Source organism: Delphinapterus leucas, chromosome 13 (genome assembly GCF_059928025.1).
Source record: "Delphinapterus leucas isolate spDelLeu-1000000601 "Yukka" chromosome 13, BTC_Dleu_Yukka2, whole genome shotgun sequence".
NCBI lineage: Eukaryota > Metazoa > Chordata > Mammalia > Artiodactyla > Monodontidae > Delphinapterus > Delphinapterus leucas.
This window is the reverse complement of record NC_143141.1, coordinates 58,558,376-58,572,449: the sequence shown is the minus strand read 5'-3', so window position 1 is coordinate 58,572,449 and position 14,074 is coordinate 58,558,376. Positions and strand designations below refer to the sequence as shown.

The 14,074-nt window shown below is 35.7% G+C and overlaps 1 protein-coding gene across 5 annotated transcripts in view; it reads left to right on the top strand.

Annotated features, from left to right (window-relative positions):
* PPM1B (protein phosphatase, Mg2+/Mn2+ dependent 1B) overlaps positions 1-14,074 on the top strand; it is a 91,428-nt gene that overhangs the window by 35,997 nt on the left and 41,357 nt on the right. For 3 of the 5 annotated variants that reach the window (XM_022573944.3, XM_022573943.3, XM_089922360.1), the window contains exon 2: positions 11,061-11,920. The exons of 1 other annotated variant lie outside the window; for it this stretch is intronic. In XM_022573944.3, coding sequence (XP_022429652.1) covers positions 11,075-11,920 — 846 coding nt within the window. In that variant the 5' untranslated portion in view covers positions 11,061-11,074. The remainder of the gene's footprint in view (positions 1-11,060; positions 11,921-14,074) is intronic. One more of the 5 variants, XM_022573945.3, reaches the window with a different exon arrangement.

The window sequence follows — 14,074 nt, the reverse complement described above, 5'->3', positions numbered from 1 at the left end:
TTTCTTTCTCTCTGAAAGCATATAGGCTCTGCCTACCTCCAGTGTTCTGAAATTTTTGATAATGTGCCTTTGTAAGTATCTGTTTTCATCCATTGTGCTTGGCACAGAGTGGGTCCTCTCAGTCTTGAAATTGATGCCCTTCAGTTTGGAAATTTTTTTAGATTATTTAAAAAAATTACTTCTTCTCTTCAATTTTCTGTGTCTCTTACTCCTGTTATTTGGCTCTTGAACCTCCTGCACTGATCCTCTACTGTTTTACCATGTCTGCCTTGTGCTCTAATTTCTGGGAGTTTCCTTCAATTTTTATCTTCCCAGCTTTCTCTTCTATGATTATGTTTTTACTTTACAGGAGCTCTTTTGTTCCTCTGAATGTTCTGTTTTTCCTTTTAATAACATCCTGTTATTTCATGAATTCAAAATCTTATCTTTCCGAAAGGAGTTTGCTCACTTGCTTCTTTCCTCCCTTCTTTCCTTAAATTTTCTTTTCCTAACCTCATCCCTTTCTCTTCCAAATTGCCGTTTTCTGCTTGTTTTGGCCCCCCGTCTCTTCTTCTAGGGAACTTCTTCTGTGTTTGTCCATGGACTGTCTGCTTATATTTTAAAGTGGGCATTGAATAGCTGATGGGAAGCTCTGTGCTTGTCCGTGGGATTTGTTGGCTGTGGGTTTCACTGTAGGGTGATTTAGCTGAAATATTTGTTTGAGTAACCTCCAATGTTAGCACCTTTTGATCTTCCTTTTGGGCTAGTGAGATTCTAAAGAGTAGAAAAACAAGGATATACATTTGATTGCCATCATTTTGAAAATCAAGTGTCTGAAAAAGGTTAGTATGTCAAATAATAAGTATAAACTTTCACTTATGTTTTTTAAGTGTAGCTTCCAGCTCTCATCTCTGCCTGGTATTCTTCAGTTCCCAAAGTCCTGTTTTACCTTCTTCAGAAATAAGCCTTCTCTTTGGGGAGTGAGCGTTGTATTCATTCATTCTGCTACACTGAACGGGAGAGGAGAATTCTGGGGAGTCCAACTACTTCTTCAGTACACTTTCAGTCAGTGCTCCAGTTTGTAGCCCCAGCTTCACTTCCACTTCCAGAGGAGTTTAAGCTAGTTTGCTTTTTTCTTTCCTCGCAGCTGGCTTAGTTTGTAATTTAGCATTCCACTAAGGGTCTTGGTTCTTCTGCTTCCCAGGCTTCACGTGTACTTGTTGCTGTCTCCACTCCCATTAACTTTATCTTTATGGATATAAAAGGCCCCTTATGAAGTGTAGCAGAATTTTAGAAGAGAAACGAATGTTTATGTTCAGTCCTTCATCTTTAACTGGAAGTCCTTTACGTGAGTCATTAAATATTTTAGCTCATTCAGAGATAAGCTTGGATCAGGTAAAGCTAAATGTCTCAGCCTTTTTGTGGCTGTTTGTGCTATCAGAAAGTTCTTTTAGAATCTGATGAATGTTTCGAACTTCCTCTGAGAAAAAATATTTAAAATAAATACACAGTATTTTGTATACATATTATTTTTTAGAATTTACATTCTATCAGTTAGGGGTATTCTCTACTGAAATGTTAGTCCCTTCTTTTGTCAAACAGTGCTCAGCAACATGGAGAAGCATTGACTTCCTTTATGTAGAATGTAAAACTGAAATTCCCCCAAAGATAGCCGTGCCAAACTAGTGACTCCTTTAAAAAAAAAAGAAAGAAAGAAAATCCAAATTGGGTAAATAAGAAAAATATAATAACAAGCAAGTATAATTCTGTGAAAAGGTAAATTTCAGCAAGAAGACTGCTTTTGGTTTGAATAAAATGTTGACATTGAAACTTGGTTCCACATGACATGAGCACATTTAGAGTGGTGTAAATGTTAATATTCAATATAAGGCTTATCATAAAACAGTATATAGTTAATTGCCTTGTGTGTGAGAGACGCTACTTCCAAGAGTTCAGAAGGATGATAAATACTTTTGATTGGAGTGTTTTATAAAATTTCATATAAGAGGATGTGCTTGACTTGGAGGTTTTGTTTTATTTTTTTTTTTAAGTTGGAGTAGAGGATATGGTTGCTATCATTTTGGAAGCTTTGGGGAACAAGCCCACATAACTTTTAACTTTCATTTAGAAATTGAGAAATCTGGTTCAAGTTCCTAAATCCTTTTTTATTCTTTTTTACATAATCAGGTATTGCATATGAGATATGAACTTGGCTAGTGGTACTGTTCTATCTATTATGGGTTGTATTTTGGTCTTACAGTGTCATATATAATCTTTTACCTGTTGGTAGCTGGTAATTCACTTACTAATCAGACTCCCAAAACATAGAATTTCAGAACAGTAGATGTTCAATATTGTTGTGTATAGCTTTTTTTCTAAGAAAACAGATACTTGGTAGAGCAAGGAATCAAACCCAATGTTTAGGCATTCTTGTTTCCTACAGTTCACTGTCTTGAGATTATATGTTTATTGTATGTGTGTGTATTTTGGGTACAAGTTGGTACTCTTATTTATTATCAGAAAATATTTAATTTTTTAGGCGCTATAGGTTTCTTGGTTCTTTTGATGTCTAGATAGATGTGTGTACTCAAACGCATAGTTTTCTAGGGTTTCTGTTGCATGAAGGTTTCCCAGATCATTTCAGTAAAATATGGCACTTGGTCCTAATAATCTCTTCTAATAGATACTTTTGTAATTCATATGAGGAAATTTTCATGGCCAAACCTTATAGTTGATTCTATGAAGGGAAACTGTTAAATGTCATAACTGTTAAAATGACTTTATGAGTATGTGAGAGTAAACTGTTACTTCTTAAAAAAAAAAAAAAAAAATCCAGGTCCAAGCAGGTAGAGGTCAGTCCTCTCATTCCCAGTTCTTTTTCTTAAGCCAAAATTTTTCTCTCCTTTGGGAGACTCTGTCCCTTTTTACTATTGCCCCTCAGTATTGACTGAGGCAGAGAGCATTCAATTTACCTTCAGTGCCCTCTCTAGAACATGGACATGAGACTTTTCCTACTTAATTTGACATGAGATAATTGAGATAAGAACTTTTAAACTTTATTAAAGGTAGAGGAAATCCAAGGGGAAATAAACATAGAGCACAATAGCCAAATACATAATCTAGTCTGTGCCTAGCCTGTGTACAGCTTCATTCATATGGTATAATTCTTGGATTGCCTTCATGTAGTGGACACCATTTAAGCATCCATTATTCCAGATTCCACTCCTGGATGCTGTCCTCCCTGGAAGTCTTCCTTTGAGAGAATGAGGGTCTTCTATAACACAGGAGTGATGAGTTTCAGGGATTTTTTTTGGGGGGGGGCTTGAGTCCTTTCTCTTTTCGGTAATGTAAGAAATGTCTATTTTCTTTATGGAAGCTACTCCAGTTCTAGGGGGTGTATGGACTAAGGGTAAAGGCCACATAAGAAATTTATCACATTTATTGGGGATGGAAATGTTGCTTTGTTAAACCACTTCTGTCAAACTAATTAAAAAAAAATCTTCCAACACTTATTTAGTATTTGTTTTGGCAGGAAAATAAAGAAACAAATTACTGTTTTGGGAAATAGGTATACACAGAAGGACCGTTAATTATGCAGAGCAGCATGTGCTAAGTGCTAAGTGGATGGTAAAGAACTGTTAATGAAGTTTAGTAGAGCACCTTGGGGGAAAGGATTTCTGGGAAAGATAGGACCCAAATCTGACATTTCAGGAAGGATGTAACTGTGCAAGGATGGGAGGAAGTTAAGGAAGGGGAGGGCACAGTTTTAAAAATAATTCATTGTCTAAATTATGGTAGACAAAATAGTCCTTTTTTTTTAAAAAAATATTTATTTATTTATTTGGCTGCACTGGGTCTTAGCTGCGGCACGCGGGATCTTCATTGCCGTGTGCGGGATCTTTTAGTTGAGGCATGCGGGATCTAGCTCCCTGGCCAGGGATCGAACCCGAGCGCCCTGCATTGGGAGCACAGAGTCTTAGCCTCTGGACCACCAGGGAAGTCACAACAGTCCTGCTTTTGATTTTAGACTATATTAGAATCAGTTAGTACAAATGTTCAGTACGATAAGTGTTTTTTCCTTCACCTTTATATTTCTAAGTTACTTGTTATTTGAAAAAATGAAGCTGTATTCTTTGAGGACCTATTATTGTTTCCTACTGTGCTGTCAATTTTGTTTATAAATATGTAATATAGGTGGGCTAGATTGTAAGCTGAGGACAGCTTTGAAGTAAGTTGGTCCCTCTTACTTGATTGATGAGAACAAATCAGCCAGTCTGCCAGCAAAGGCAAGGGAACTAGAACTTTAAATTCAAAAGAATTTTTAAAACACAATGCTTCAGATAATTTTTCTTGTTCTTTGTCAGAGTTTATCATCAAAATAAATTATTAGCCAAGTGCACTATGTTTAATGTTTTTAGGAATAGTAGAGAGTTTTATCCAGGGAATCTGGTGTTTTGTAAGTCGAGATTAGCTTTTGTTCTTCTCCAGCAACTATGAATCCACTTCTTTAGATGAAGTTCTAGTCCCTAGATATGTTTAGGGGGAAAGGGAGAAAAAAGCCTCTGTTATATGGATCATTTGACTTAAGGAGTAGAGATGACTTTGAGTGAGCTAAAGAGGGGTTTAGAAAACGGGAACCTAATACTCAGTTTTGAAAGTGTTTCATCTGGTGATGAGTAGTGTTAGTATCTTAGCTTTTGCATGTATTTGACCTTATTTTGAACATTATAGTAATATTTCAATTTGAGTATATAAACAGCCCTTTAAGTTTCGTTTAACCTAATTTTGGCTTGTTATGTGTAAAGATTGCCCACCCTCTTCCCTCACCCCCTTTCAGAGTTGGTTTGTAAGCAAGCTCAAAGGTATCAGAGTTTTTTAATGTGGAGGCTTATTCCAGAAAAAAATGTCAACTCCAAATCTACCTATCTAAATTTTAGGGCCTCTAGAATTTTTTTTCCAGATTTGTTCTTCTCAATGAAAAGCAGTTATTATCAGTTTGGTTTGCTACTTGCTTAGGCAAGAAGGGCATGACACATCTTTGAGTTCCCAAATCTGTGATTCTAAGATAAGTAGTCAGTGGACATCTCAGTAGGAAATAACGTTATTCTTAGAATTTCAGTGCTTCTGCTTTGCTCCTTGAAATGCTCATGTACACACACACAACCATACCAAATTAATTGTGCTCTTACTCTTCTTCTGGTCTTTGTATATGCTGGCTATTTCCTTCTCCCACTTGCACCTTTTAGGTCTCAGCTTAGGCTTCTTCCTTTGGAAAAATTTTAACTACATAAGACTCTTTTGATACCTCTTCTTGGCATACCTGTATTTATTCCATTATAGCCCCTGTATCACAGTGTGCCTTCAAAACCTGTGCACTGGTCTTTGTCTTCCACCAGACTATACATTCCTTTAGGGATGGGGGCATCTTATTCCTAGTACTTAATACAGTGCCTGGCAGGTAGTAGGCAGTCAGAAAATGCTTGAGTGAGTGTCTAATGTACTGTTGTTAAAGTACGTTTAAGGTATTCCTGTGGCAAATACAAGTATGTATGATTTATTGCTGTATTTTATGTACTGATTCTGAATGAAAAATTTTAGAATCAGCCCAGAATTGAATGCTATATACTATATACACACATGTGAAACCTTTTAAGTGATTATTAAAAATGTGATTACTTAAGGTGATTATAGCAAACTACTTAAATAAAAAAGACAGCCAGTAGTCCCCAGTCTTCCGTGTATAACTCCTTTTAAAATACCATTCTCAGGTGCTTACTTTATAGTACAATTACTGTGTTCCATTGATTAAGCAAGTAAATAATAACATTATGCTGCTGTGAGTTCAGTAATGTATTCATCTCAAAGAAGGCAATGGAAAAAGACAGATGTGCAGAGAATATTGCTCATTCAGTCTTTAGACAGTGCTTGCTATGCATATATTCTCTCTCAGTCTTGTAAAACCTCTTAGGCCCACAGAGTTGTATAGACCAAGTGGTCTCTACAGGGAGTATGCAGGACCATCCATCAGTATTAATTTTTTAAAGATTAGAACCTTTGTTTATTGTCTTTCATCTTGAAAAAGGCAAATTACATTTAATATAGTGATTGACACTGGCTTCCCCACACTGTTAGTATGTCAAATGGGCTGGTGAGAGATTCTAAGGAACGGTAGAATTTTTACTTCCTCACTTGTATTCATTGCTGTATCACATTGAAGTTTACATGTGATTACATTGATTTCCATGTGACCTAGTTTTTTGTTGTTGTTGTTGGTCTTCTTTTGGTTTTGTTTTTTTAATTTGTCTTTGGCTGCATTGGGTCTTTGTTGCTGCGCACGGGCTTTCTCTAGTTGCAGCGAGCTGGGGCTACTCTTTGTTGCGGTGTGCGGGCTTTTCATTGTGGTGGCTTCTCTTGTTGTGGAGCGCAGGTTCCAGGGGCGCAGGCTTCAGTAGTTGCAGCACCTGGGCTCAGTAGTTGTGGCTTACGTGTTCTAGAGCGCAGGCTCAGTAGTTGTGGCTCGCGGGCTCTAGAGCGCAGGCTCAGTAGTTGTGGCACATGGGCTTAGCTGCTCCGCGGCATGTGGGTTCTTCCCAGACCAGGGCTCGAACCTGTGTCCCCTGCATTGGCAGGTGGACTCCCAACCACTGAGCCACCAGGAAAGTCCCTCCATGTGATCTGGTTTTAACTAAACAGTCTTCAAAAAATGAGCAAGTGACTGTAAAAGATTCCTATCAAAACATTAGATTGATTTTAATTATAATAGAGCACATACAAGCACACAGCGTAAAAAATGTTAGAACTCCTAATCCCAGTGTGGGCTCTTATGGGGTAAAACCTATAATATAATCAGATCTCAAATATCAACCTCTCAAAATTTGAGATTGTCAAAGATTATTTGAAATGTGGATCTCAATTTACTGTTGTTGAAACCATAGCTTGCCTAAGTGTATAGTGTGCTTGACATATGGCTAAATCATAGTATAAAATTATAGTAAATTAGCAAGACATTTCAAAAATTGCATTCTGAGGGTAAAAACTAACCTTTATGAGTTTTTCCCCCCCAGAGGTGTTTGATAGAGCCATGTAATATTCAATACAGTAACTACAAAGTTTCACTAAATTTAATTATAAATGTTTACAAGGCCCTTTGAGGTTTCTTGCTGAGTAGTAAAAGACAAAGCATACCACTGGGGAAACACTAGTTTTTCCTGCCTTGGTCAAAATGACTGAAATAATACGTAGAATATATGGCCCCAAATTAAAATACATTCCTTTGTCATCACATGCCTTTGAAACATGTAGTAATCATTGCCAAGTTGAAGAAACCAGTGTGAGAACTATTACACATGGGAGATTTAAGATTGACTAAAATATAGGTGTTTGTAACATACTTTCCTCTTGGTATTTGCTAAATTTTGTTTCAGTAATAAAATCTGTTTTTGGGGGGGAGTGAAGAGTAAAAGCAAAGAGATGCTAGACAAATGTATATTCTCAACAGTAACTGCTTCTTTAATAAAGATAACCTTTTTTGGAAGAAAAATCATAGTCACTTAAGGTGAAAATTGTTCACTGCAACATTCATAGGAAAATTACTGCAGCAAAGAAATTGAACCAGGAGTTCAGAGCTATTAGGGTGTTATCAGTGTAGTTAATTTTATAAAAACAAGACCTTTAACTTTAAGATTCAGTGAGCTGTTTACAGTGGTGATGCCAAAATATGCAGATGCTCAAGCCCCCTATATAAAATGGTGTGGTATTTGTATACAACCTATGCACAACCTCCCCATATACTTTAAATCATGTCTGGATTACCTAATACAATATAAATCCCATGTACAAGTTGCTGGTGCAAGGCAAAGTCAAGTTTTGCTTTTTGGAACTTTCTGGAATTTTTTTTCCCTGAGTATTTTCAACTTGTGGTGGGTTGAATCTGAGGGTGTGGAACCAGCTGATACTGAGGGCTTACTGTGAATGAAATGAGAAATGACCAAGAAGGTACAGTCTGCCACATAGAGTTTTGATGATTATCTCATAGCAAAGTTTTTTGCTTTTGAAGAGTTAGAGAACTTAAAATAGTAATTGCTGATTCCTATGCAGATATTTTTGGATAAAAGAAAATACACTCTTAATCATGCCATTCAAGATGAAGCTTACTTACTAAGAAAGTAATTGTCTTAAAGAAAGTAGTGTTAGTGAAAGAACAGTTGAGAAACAAATGTTTGGAGATGGTTTGTTTTGTGATTTTTGTTGGGGGAAAAAAGATCATCTATATAAACTTTAAGCACTTGGGAATTTAGGTATATGTTCTAGGAAAACACATATGTGCACTACGATTGTTCAAAACAGCTCTGTTTTATACTTAAAAAATGAGAAATAACTCATATTGATAGTGGAATGGATAAAAATTGTGGTGCAAACATACAGTGGCATATAGTGAACGAACTACAGCTCTATACATCAATGTAAATGAAATACAGTGTTGAGCTGGAAAAAAAAAGTACTAGAGTAAAACATACTGTATTTTACATCAGTGTAAGGTGTCAAACATATAAAACTAAACAACCACACATGAATATGGTTAAACTAGAAGAAATACTAATTAGAAAATTCAGGATAATAGGAGGCTTCAGTGGTCTTGATAATGTTCTACTTCTTAAACTGTATGGTAGTTTTAGTACTCTTTAGCTGTGTGTATACATTATATAAAATATGTATGATATTTCATGATGTTTAAAGAATTAAATCATTATGGGACAACCGTAACTTTAAAATGAGATCAATATTGAACGTAAAAAAAAATTTACTAATTTGTGAAAGAATGCAGTCCCAGTTACAGCCAGTAGGTGTGCTGGTGACCGAAGCTCAGTCAATTAGATACTTAGATACCTGTTTCCCAAACTTTGAATCTTGAGAAAGTGACTTTCAGAAAGAAATTAGACGGAACGTAGAAGATCACTGCAGCAGCAGGCAAGGCTGTTCTTGGTGTAACTTTCACAGTGTTTGGCTGCCCAGCCTCAGGGCTCCTTTGTTTCCTGATGGTTTTCCAAGCTGGCGTTCCAGACTCCCTTTGATTCTTAGGGTCTCCTATAGCTTTTTATTGAAGACCCCTCCTTCCTTCTCTCTTTATCCCTAAATTAAAAACAAATTTGGAAATAGAAATTTCCAAACTATTTTTAAAACTCTTCTAAATGAGGAACTCTTGTGAATTTTGAGCCCATTTCTTGAAATGTGAAACAGCAGAACCTTAATTCGAAGAACATCAAGATAAGGGAAATGATAACAAATTTTTTTTATAATTGGTAGTTGGGATTGAAGAGTGGGTGATAAATACAGTCAACAATTCAGTTTCATTTGCGTTTAGGTATCTTTTTTTTTTTTTTTTTTTTTTTAGGTATCTTTATAAGGGTTTTTTTTTTTTTCAGGTGAAATAAGCATTAAAAACAATCTAAATTAAAATGTGCTTAGAACTAGGCTTTCAAATCACTGTATCAAAATATCAAACCAATGTGCTAACAAATAAGCATATTCTATTACATTGTTCTCAATACAAAATATAATTTTTTATCATACTTGAATGAAATTAATTTTTAGGTCTGAGTAAAATCTTGTCCTTCCAAAATTCCTTTTTATAAATATTTGTGTTTGTAATTTATTAGTACAGTATTAATATATAACTCATGAAAAGTTATAAAATTGCTGTAATTTATAAATATTATATATGGTGGTTCATTGGGTTTTTAGGAATAGGAATATTTAGTTTTGTAAAGTTAGGTAATGGTTACAGCTGAAAAAGATATCTCACAAAGATACCTAGATCCAAATGAAAGTCAGTTGATCTAGACTAGAGTGTCTCAAAATGTGATTCTTTAGTCACCAGCATGCTGTTTTGAAGATCCCATCCGAGATCTACTGGAAAAAAAAAAAAAATTGAGGGTGTGGGGATAGGGCCATGGAATTTGCATTTTGAGCAAATAATAACAGCAAACATTTTATGGTGTTTACTGTGTCTCAGGAACTGTTCTAAGCACTATATGTTAACTCATTCTTCACTGCAACCCTGTCAGGTGTAGGTACTATTGTTATTATTCCCATTTGACAGAGAAGGGATTTGAGGTACCAGTGACTAGGAAACTCAAGATCACACAGCTAGCAAGCGTTAGGGCCAGGATTGTATGTGGAAAACGTACCAGGCATTCTCATCCCCACTGTTCCAGTCCAAGTCATTTGAAATTGGAAAAGCCTTATTCTAAAGTAATAGTAAAGCTGAGAGGGAGGGTGATGCATAGTGGTACTTTACAGTTCTCTCTATGGGCTTTAAGTCTTTGTCAGCCAGCGCTGAGTAAAAGCTGTCCTAATGCTACTTCATGGATTGTGAAGCACGGCAATATTAAGTAGTATGTTCTTTAGCACATCATTAAAGTTATATTTGTTTTTATGGGTTAATGGGCTTCAGTCAATCCAAGTAAAGTTTTTTATTTGATGTGCAGTAAAACGTAAGTAAAATCACATGTTTGTTAAAACTGAGATTTTATGTTTTAATTAATTTGGGGGGTTGTCTTCAGGATTACTGGGGGGAAAATACTTGATTACAACACTTGCTTTTGGAAGTCTTTCTAAAATATATTAGCATACTTTTCTACCTTAGTAGATTGAACAAGATGTTGCATCGTTCTGAATATTCTCACTCCTGCGTCTTATATATTGAACCCTAGAGTTATCTTATAAATTGAATTGAAAAAAAAAAACTTAACCAGGTTTTGTTTCTTGGTTTCCTTTCTCCTAGAATGGTGGTTCTCAACTTGCTCTACTGACAAATCACCAGAGAGGCATTTTTAAAAAGATATTGATATCTGGGTCCCATCCCCAGAGACTCTAATGTGCTAGGATTGAAAAACTACTATTCTAGAAGAAGGGTATACGGGGACATTTTCTTGGTTTCTTTTTTGTTGTTGTTCCAGTAAATTTTGATAATACTGAAAAATATACTTGATCAGGAGTTACTAGAAAATAGATAAAATATTGTAGATAAATGCTCTATCAAATTTAAACATGTAACACCTACAATTTTTTTTTCCTTTCAGATTCATTACTAAACATGGGTGCATTTTTGGATAAACCCAAAACTGAGAAACATAATGCTCATGGTGCTGGGAATGGTTTACGTTATGGCCTGAGTAGTATGCAAGGATGGAGAGTGGAGATGGAAGATGCACACACAGCTGTCGTAGGTATTCCTCACGGCTTGGAAGACTGGTCGTTTTTTGCAGTTTATGATGGTCACGCTGGATCCAGAGTAGCAAATTACTGCTCAACACACTTATTAGAACACATCACTAATAATGAAGACTTTAGGGCAGCTGGAAAATCAGGATCTGCTCTTGAGCCTTCAGTGGAAAACGTCAAGAATGGTATCAGAACTGGCTTTTTGAAAATTGATGAATACATGCGTAACTTTTCAGATCTCAGAAATGGCATGGACAGGAGCGGTTCAACTGCAGTGGGAGTTATGATTTCACCTAAGCATATTTACTTCATCAACTGTGGTGATTCACGGGCTGTTCTGTATAGGAATGGACAAGTCTGCTTTTCTACCCAAGATCACAAACCTTGCAACCCAAGGGAGAAAGAGCGAATCCAAAATGCAGGAGGCAGCGTAATGATACAGCGTGTTAATGGTTCATTAGCAGTGTCTCGTGCTCTGGGGGACTATGATTACAAGTGTGTTGATGGCAAGGGCCCAACAGAACAACTTGTTTCTCCAGAGCCTGAGGTTTATGAAATTTTAAGAGCAGAAGAGGATGAATTTATCATCTTGGCTTGTGATGGGATCTGGGATGTTATGAGTAATGAGGAGCTCTGTGAATTTGTTAAATCTAGGCTTGAGGTATCTGATGACCTGGAAAATGTGTGCAATTGGGTAGTGGACACTTGTTTGCATAAGGTATGTAAGTCTTTTTTGTTATAATTAAAATGCCCTATTAATTTTGAAAAGACACGGTAAGTAAAATTAAGCAAACTTAGTTTTAAAGCTTTTAATATTTTCATTGGGGAAGACCTATATATTTAAAAATTATTTTCTTCACCAGAAATGAAAGCTTTTTTTTTGGTTGCCGTCCTCATTTGTCTTAATCTTCTAATTTGCAAATTAAGTTTAATAAATTTGTGGCATTTGTTGTCATTTAAATAATTTATGGCTTTTTGTTGTGGCAGAGGCATCTATACACAGTTGTGACTTTTGATTAAAATTCTCAACATTGGCAGTAGCTGTCTTTTTTTTTTTTTTTTTGCTGGCGGGGGGGCGGGCCGCACTGTGCGGCTTGTGGGATCTCAGTTCCCCGACCAGGAATTGAACCCAGGCCCCGGTAGTGAAAGCCCAGTATCCTAACCACTAGGCCACCAGGGAACTCCTGGCAATAGCTGTCTATGCATCAGTTTCATAAAAAAACATGTAGAGAGGGTATGATTGTATATTAGATATACAAAAGATCAAGAGCCACATAGTATTGGAAGATACACCAGAAGCCTAGACTAAGTAAAGTTTTGTAATTTAGTTCTGAGCCCACTAGCAGCTAAGACAAAAACTGAAGTAAGAGTTGTATATTTCTTATTCTATAGTAAAAGAAGCTTTTTCCTAGCATAAAATCTAAAAGGAATTTACATGTGACTCTATATAAATAATATATGACATGGTAGATAATATTTTTAGAGGAGATAATCAGAATTCTTTTCATACAGATGTTTTTATCATTACTGATTAAAAAACCAAAGACTAATATAAAGTGCAATCTTGTTAAGAATTCCTTTGGAACACAAAAGTTTAATTTACATTTGCAATATTTTATGAATCTTAACTTGATACAATAATAGGGAAGAAAGTACAAACTAACAGATAATTAGCAGTTTCCTTGGATGTCTTTAAAATGTTCAGTAGTTTCAACTGGGTTTTTGACAGCGTCTACATAGCAGTCAATTAAAATTTGAGTTATCTGGCCAGTGCCTAAAATATATAAGTATTCTGTGACTCGGAAATATATAAGTATTCTGTGACTCGGAAAAGCTATCAAGACAAAACCAACCTTTGGTTATGTGATACAAAGGTTTTGCCTTACTTATTCTGTCTAGATTAGAGCCACTCTGTTTCCTCACCACGTAAGATGCTGTGGAAGATACAGGCATAGCCAAAAAATTTTTCAAAGGATCTCTGAGTCTATGGAAATGCCCAGCTTTTGTTGAAGTATCTACTTCTTTTCCATAGAATGGGAAGAGACAACTTCAAAAAGAGAAAATGTAAGGGCTGGTGTTTCCAGCTTTTTTCTGAAAGGATTTTAATGATGGTGTCTCTAGCTCTTCTGTTTTTTTGTTTATTTGTTTTTGTATTGTATCCTTTTTGCTTCTCTAGATGAATTAAATACAGAAATATTGATGGTTGTCAGTGCTGGAATAGTAAGTGGTTCTAAAGATGTCTATCTCCTTGGACTCTATATGGAGAGAGTCTGACCTGCAGCTTTTTGAGACAAAAGCAAGCATATGTTTTTGCCTAACTAGGAAGTGAAAACAACATTTTCCCGATTATTAAAAAAAAAAAAATTATTGAAAAGCAAGCCAGATAATACAGAATATATATATATATTTAAATTTATATAATACAGAATATGTAAAGAAACACTCAAAAATTTTGCCACCCACCTAAGTGGGCTATCTTCATAATTGCAGTGTTTATTTTTTCAGTTTTTTGCCTGCCTCTGAATGTGTATATTTTTATAAAAATGAGATCATTATATTTGTTATTCTGTAGTCTGCTTTTTCATTCAACAATATATTGTAGAAAGATCTCCATGTCTGTATGTGTCTATCAAAATCATATTTCATGGTTGCATAGTGGAGTGTCATGTAGTTTTGAGGGAATAGCCAGAAATCTATTAGATCTGTAATTTGGAGTAAAGAAAGAAGTTTATATTGTGGATAAACTGCACTCTCCCTTCCATTGAAAGGATGTTAGTTTTCAGGAATTTTGACCCAACCCTTCTGAATGGGGTTTGAATGATTCTGGTGGTATATCTTCATTTGATAGGTTTCATCAGTTTAAATTGATTAA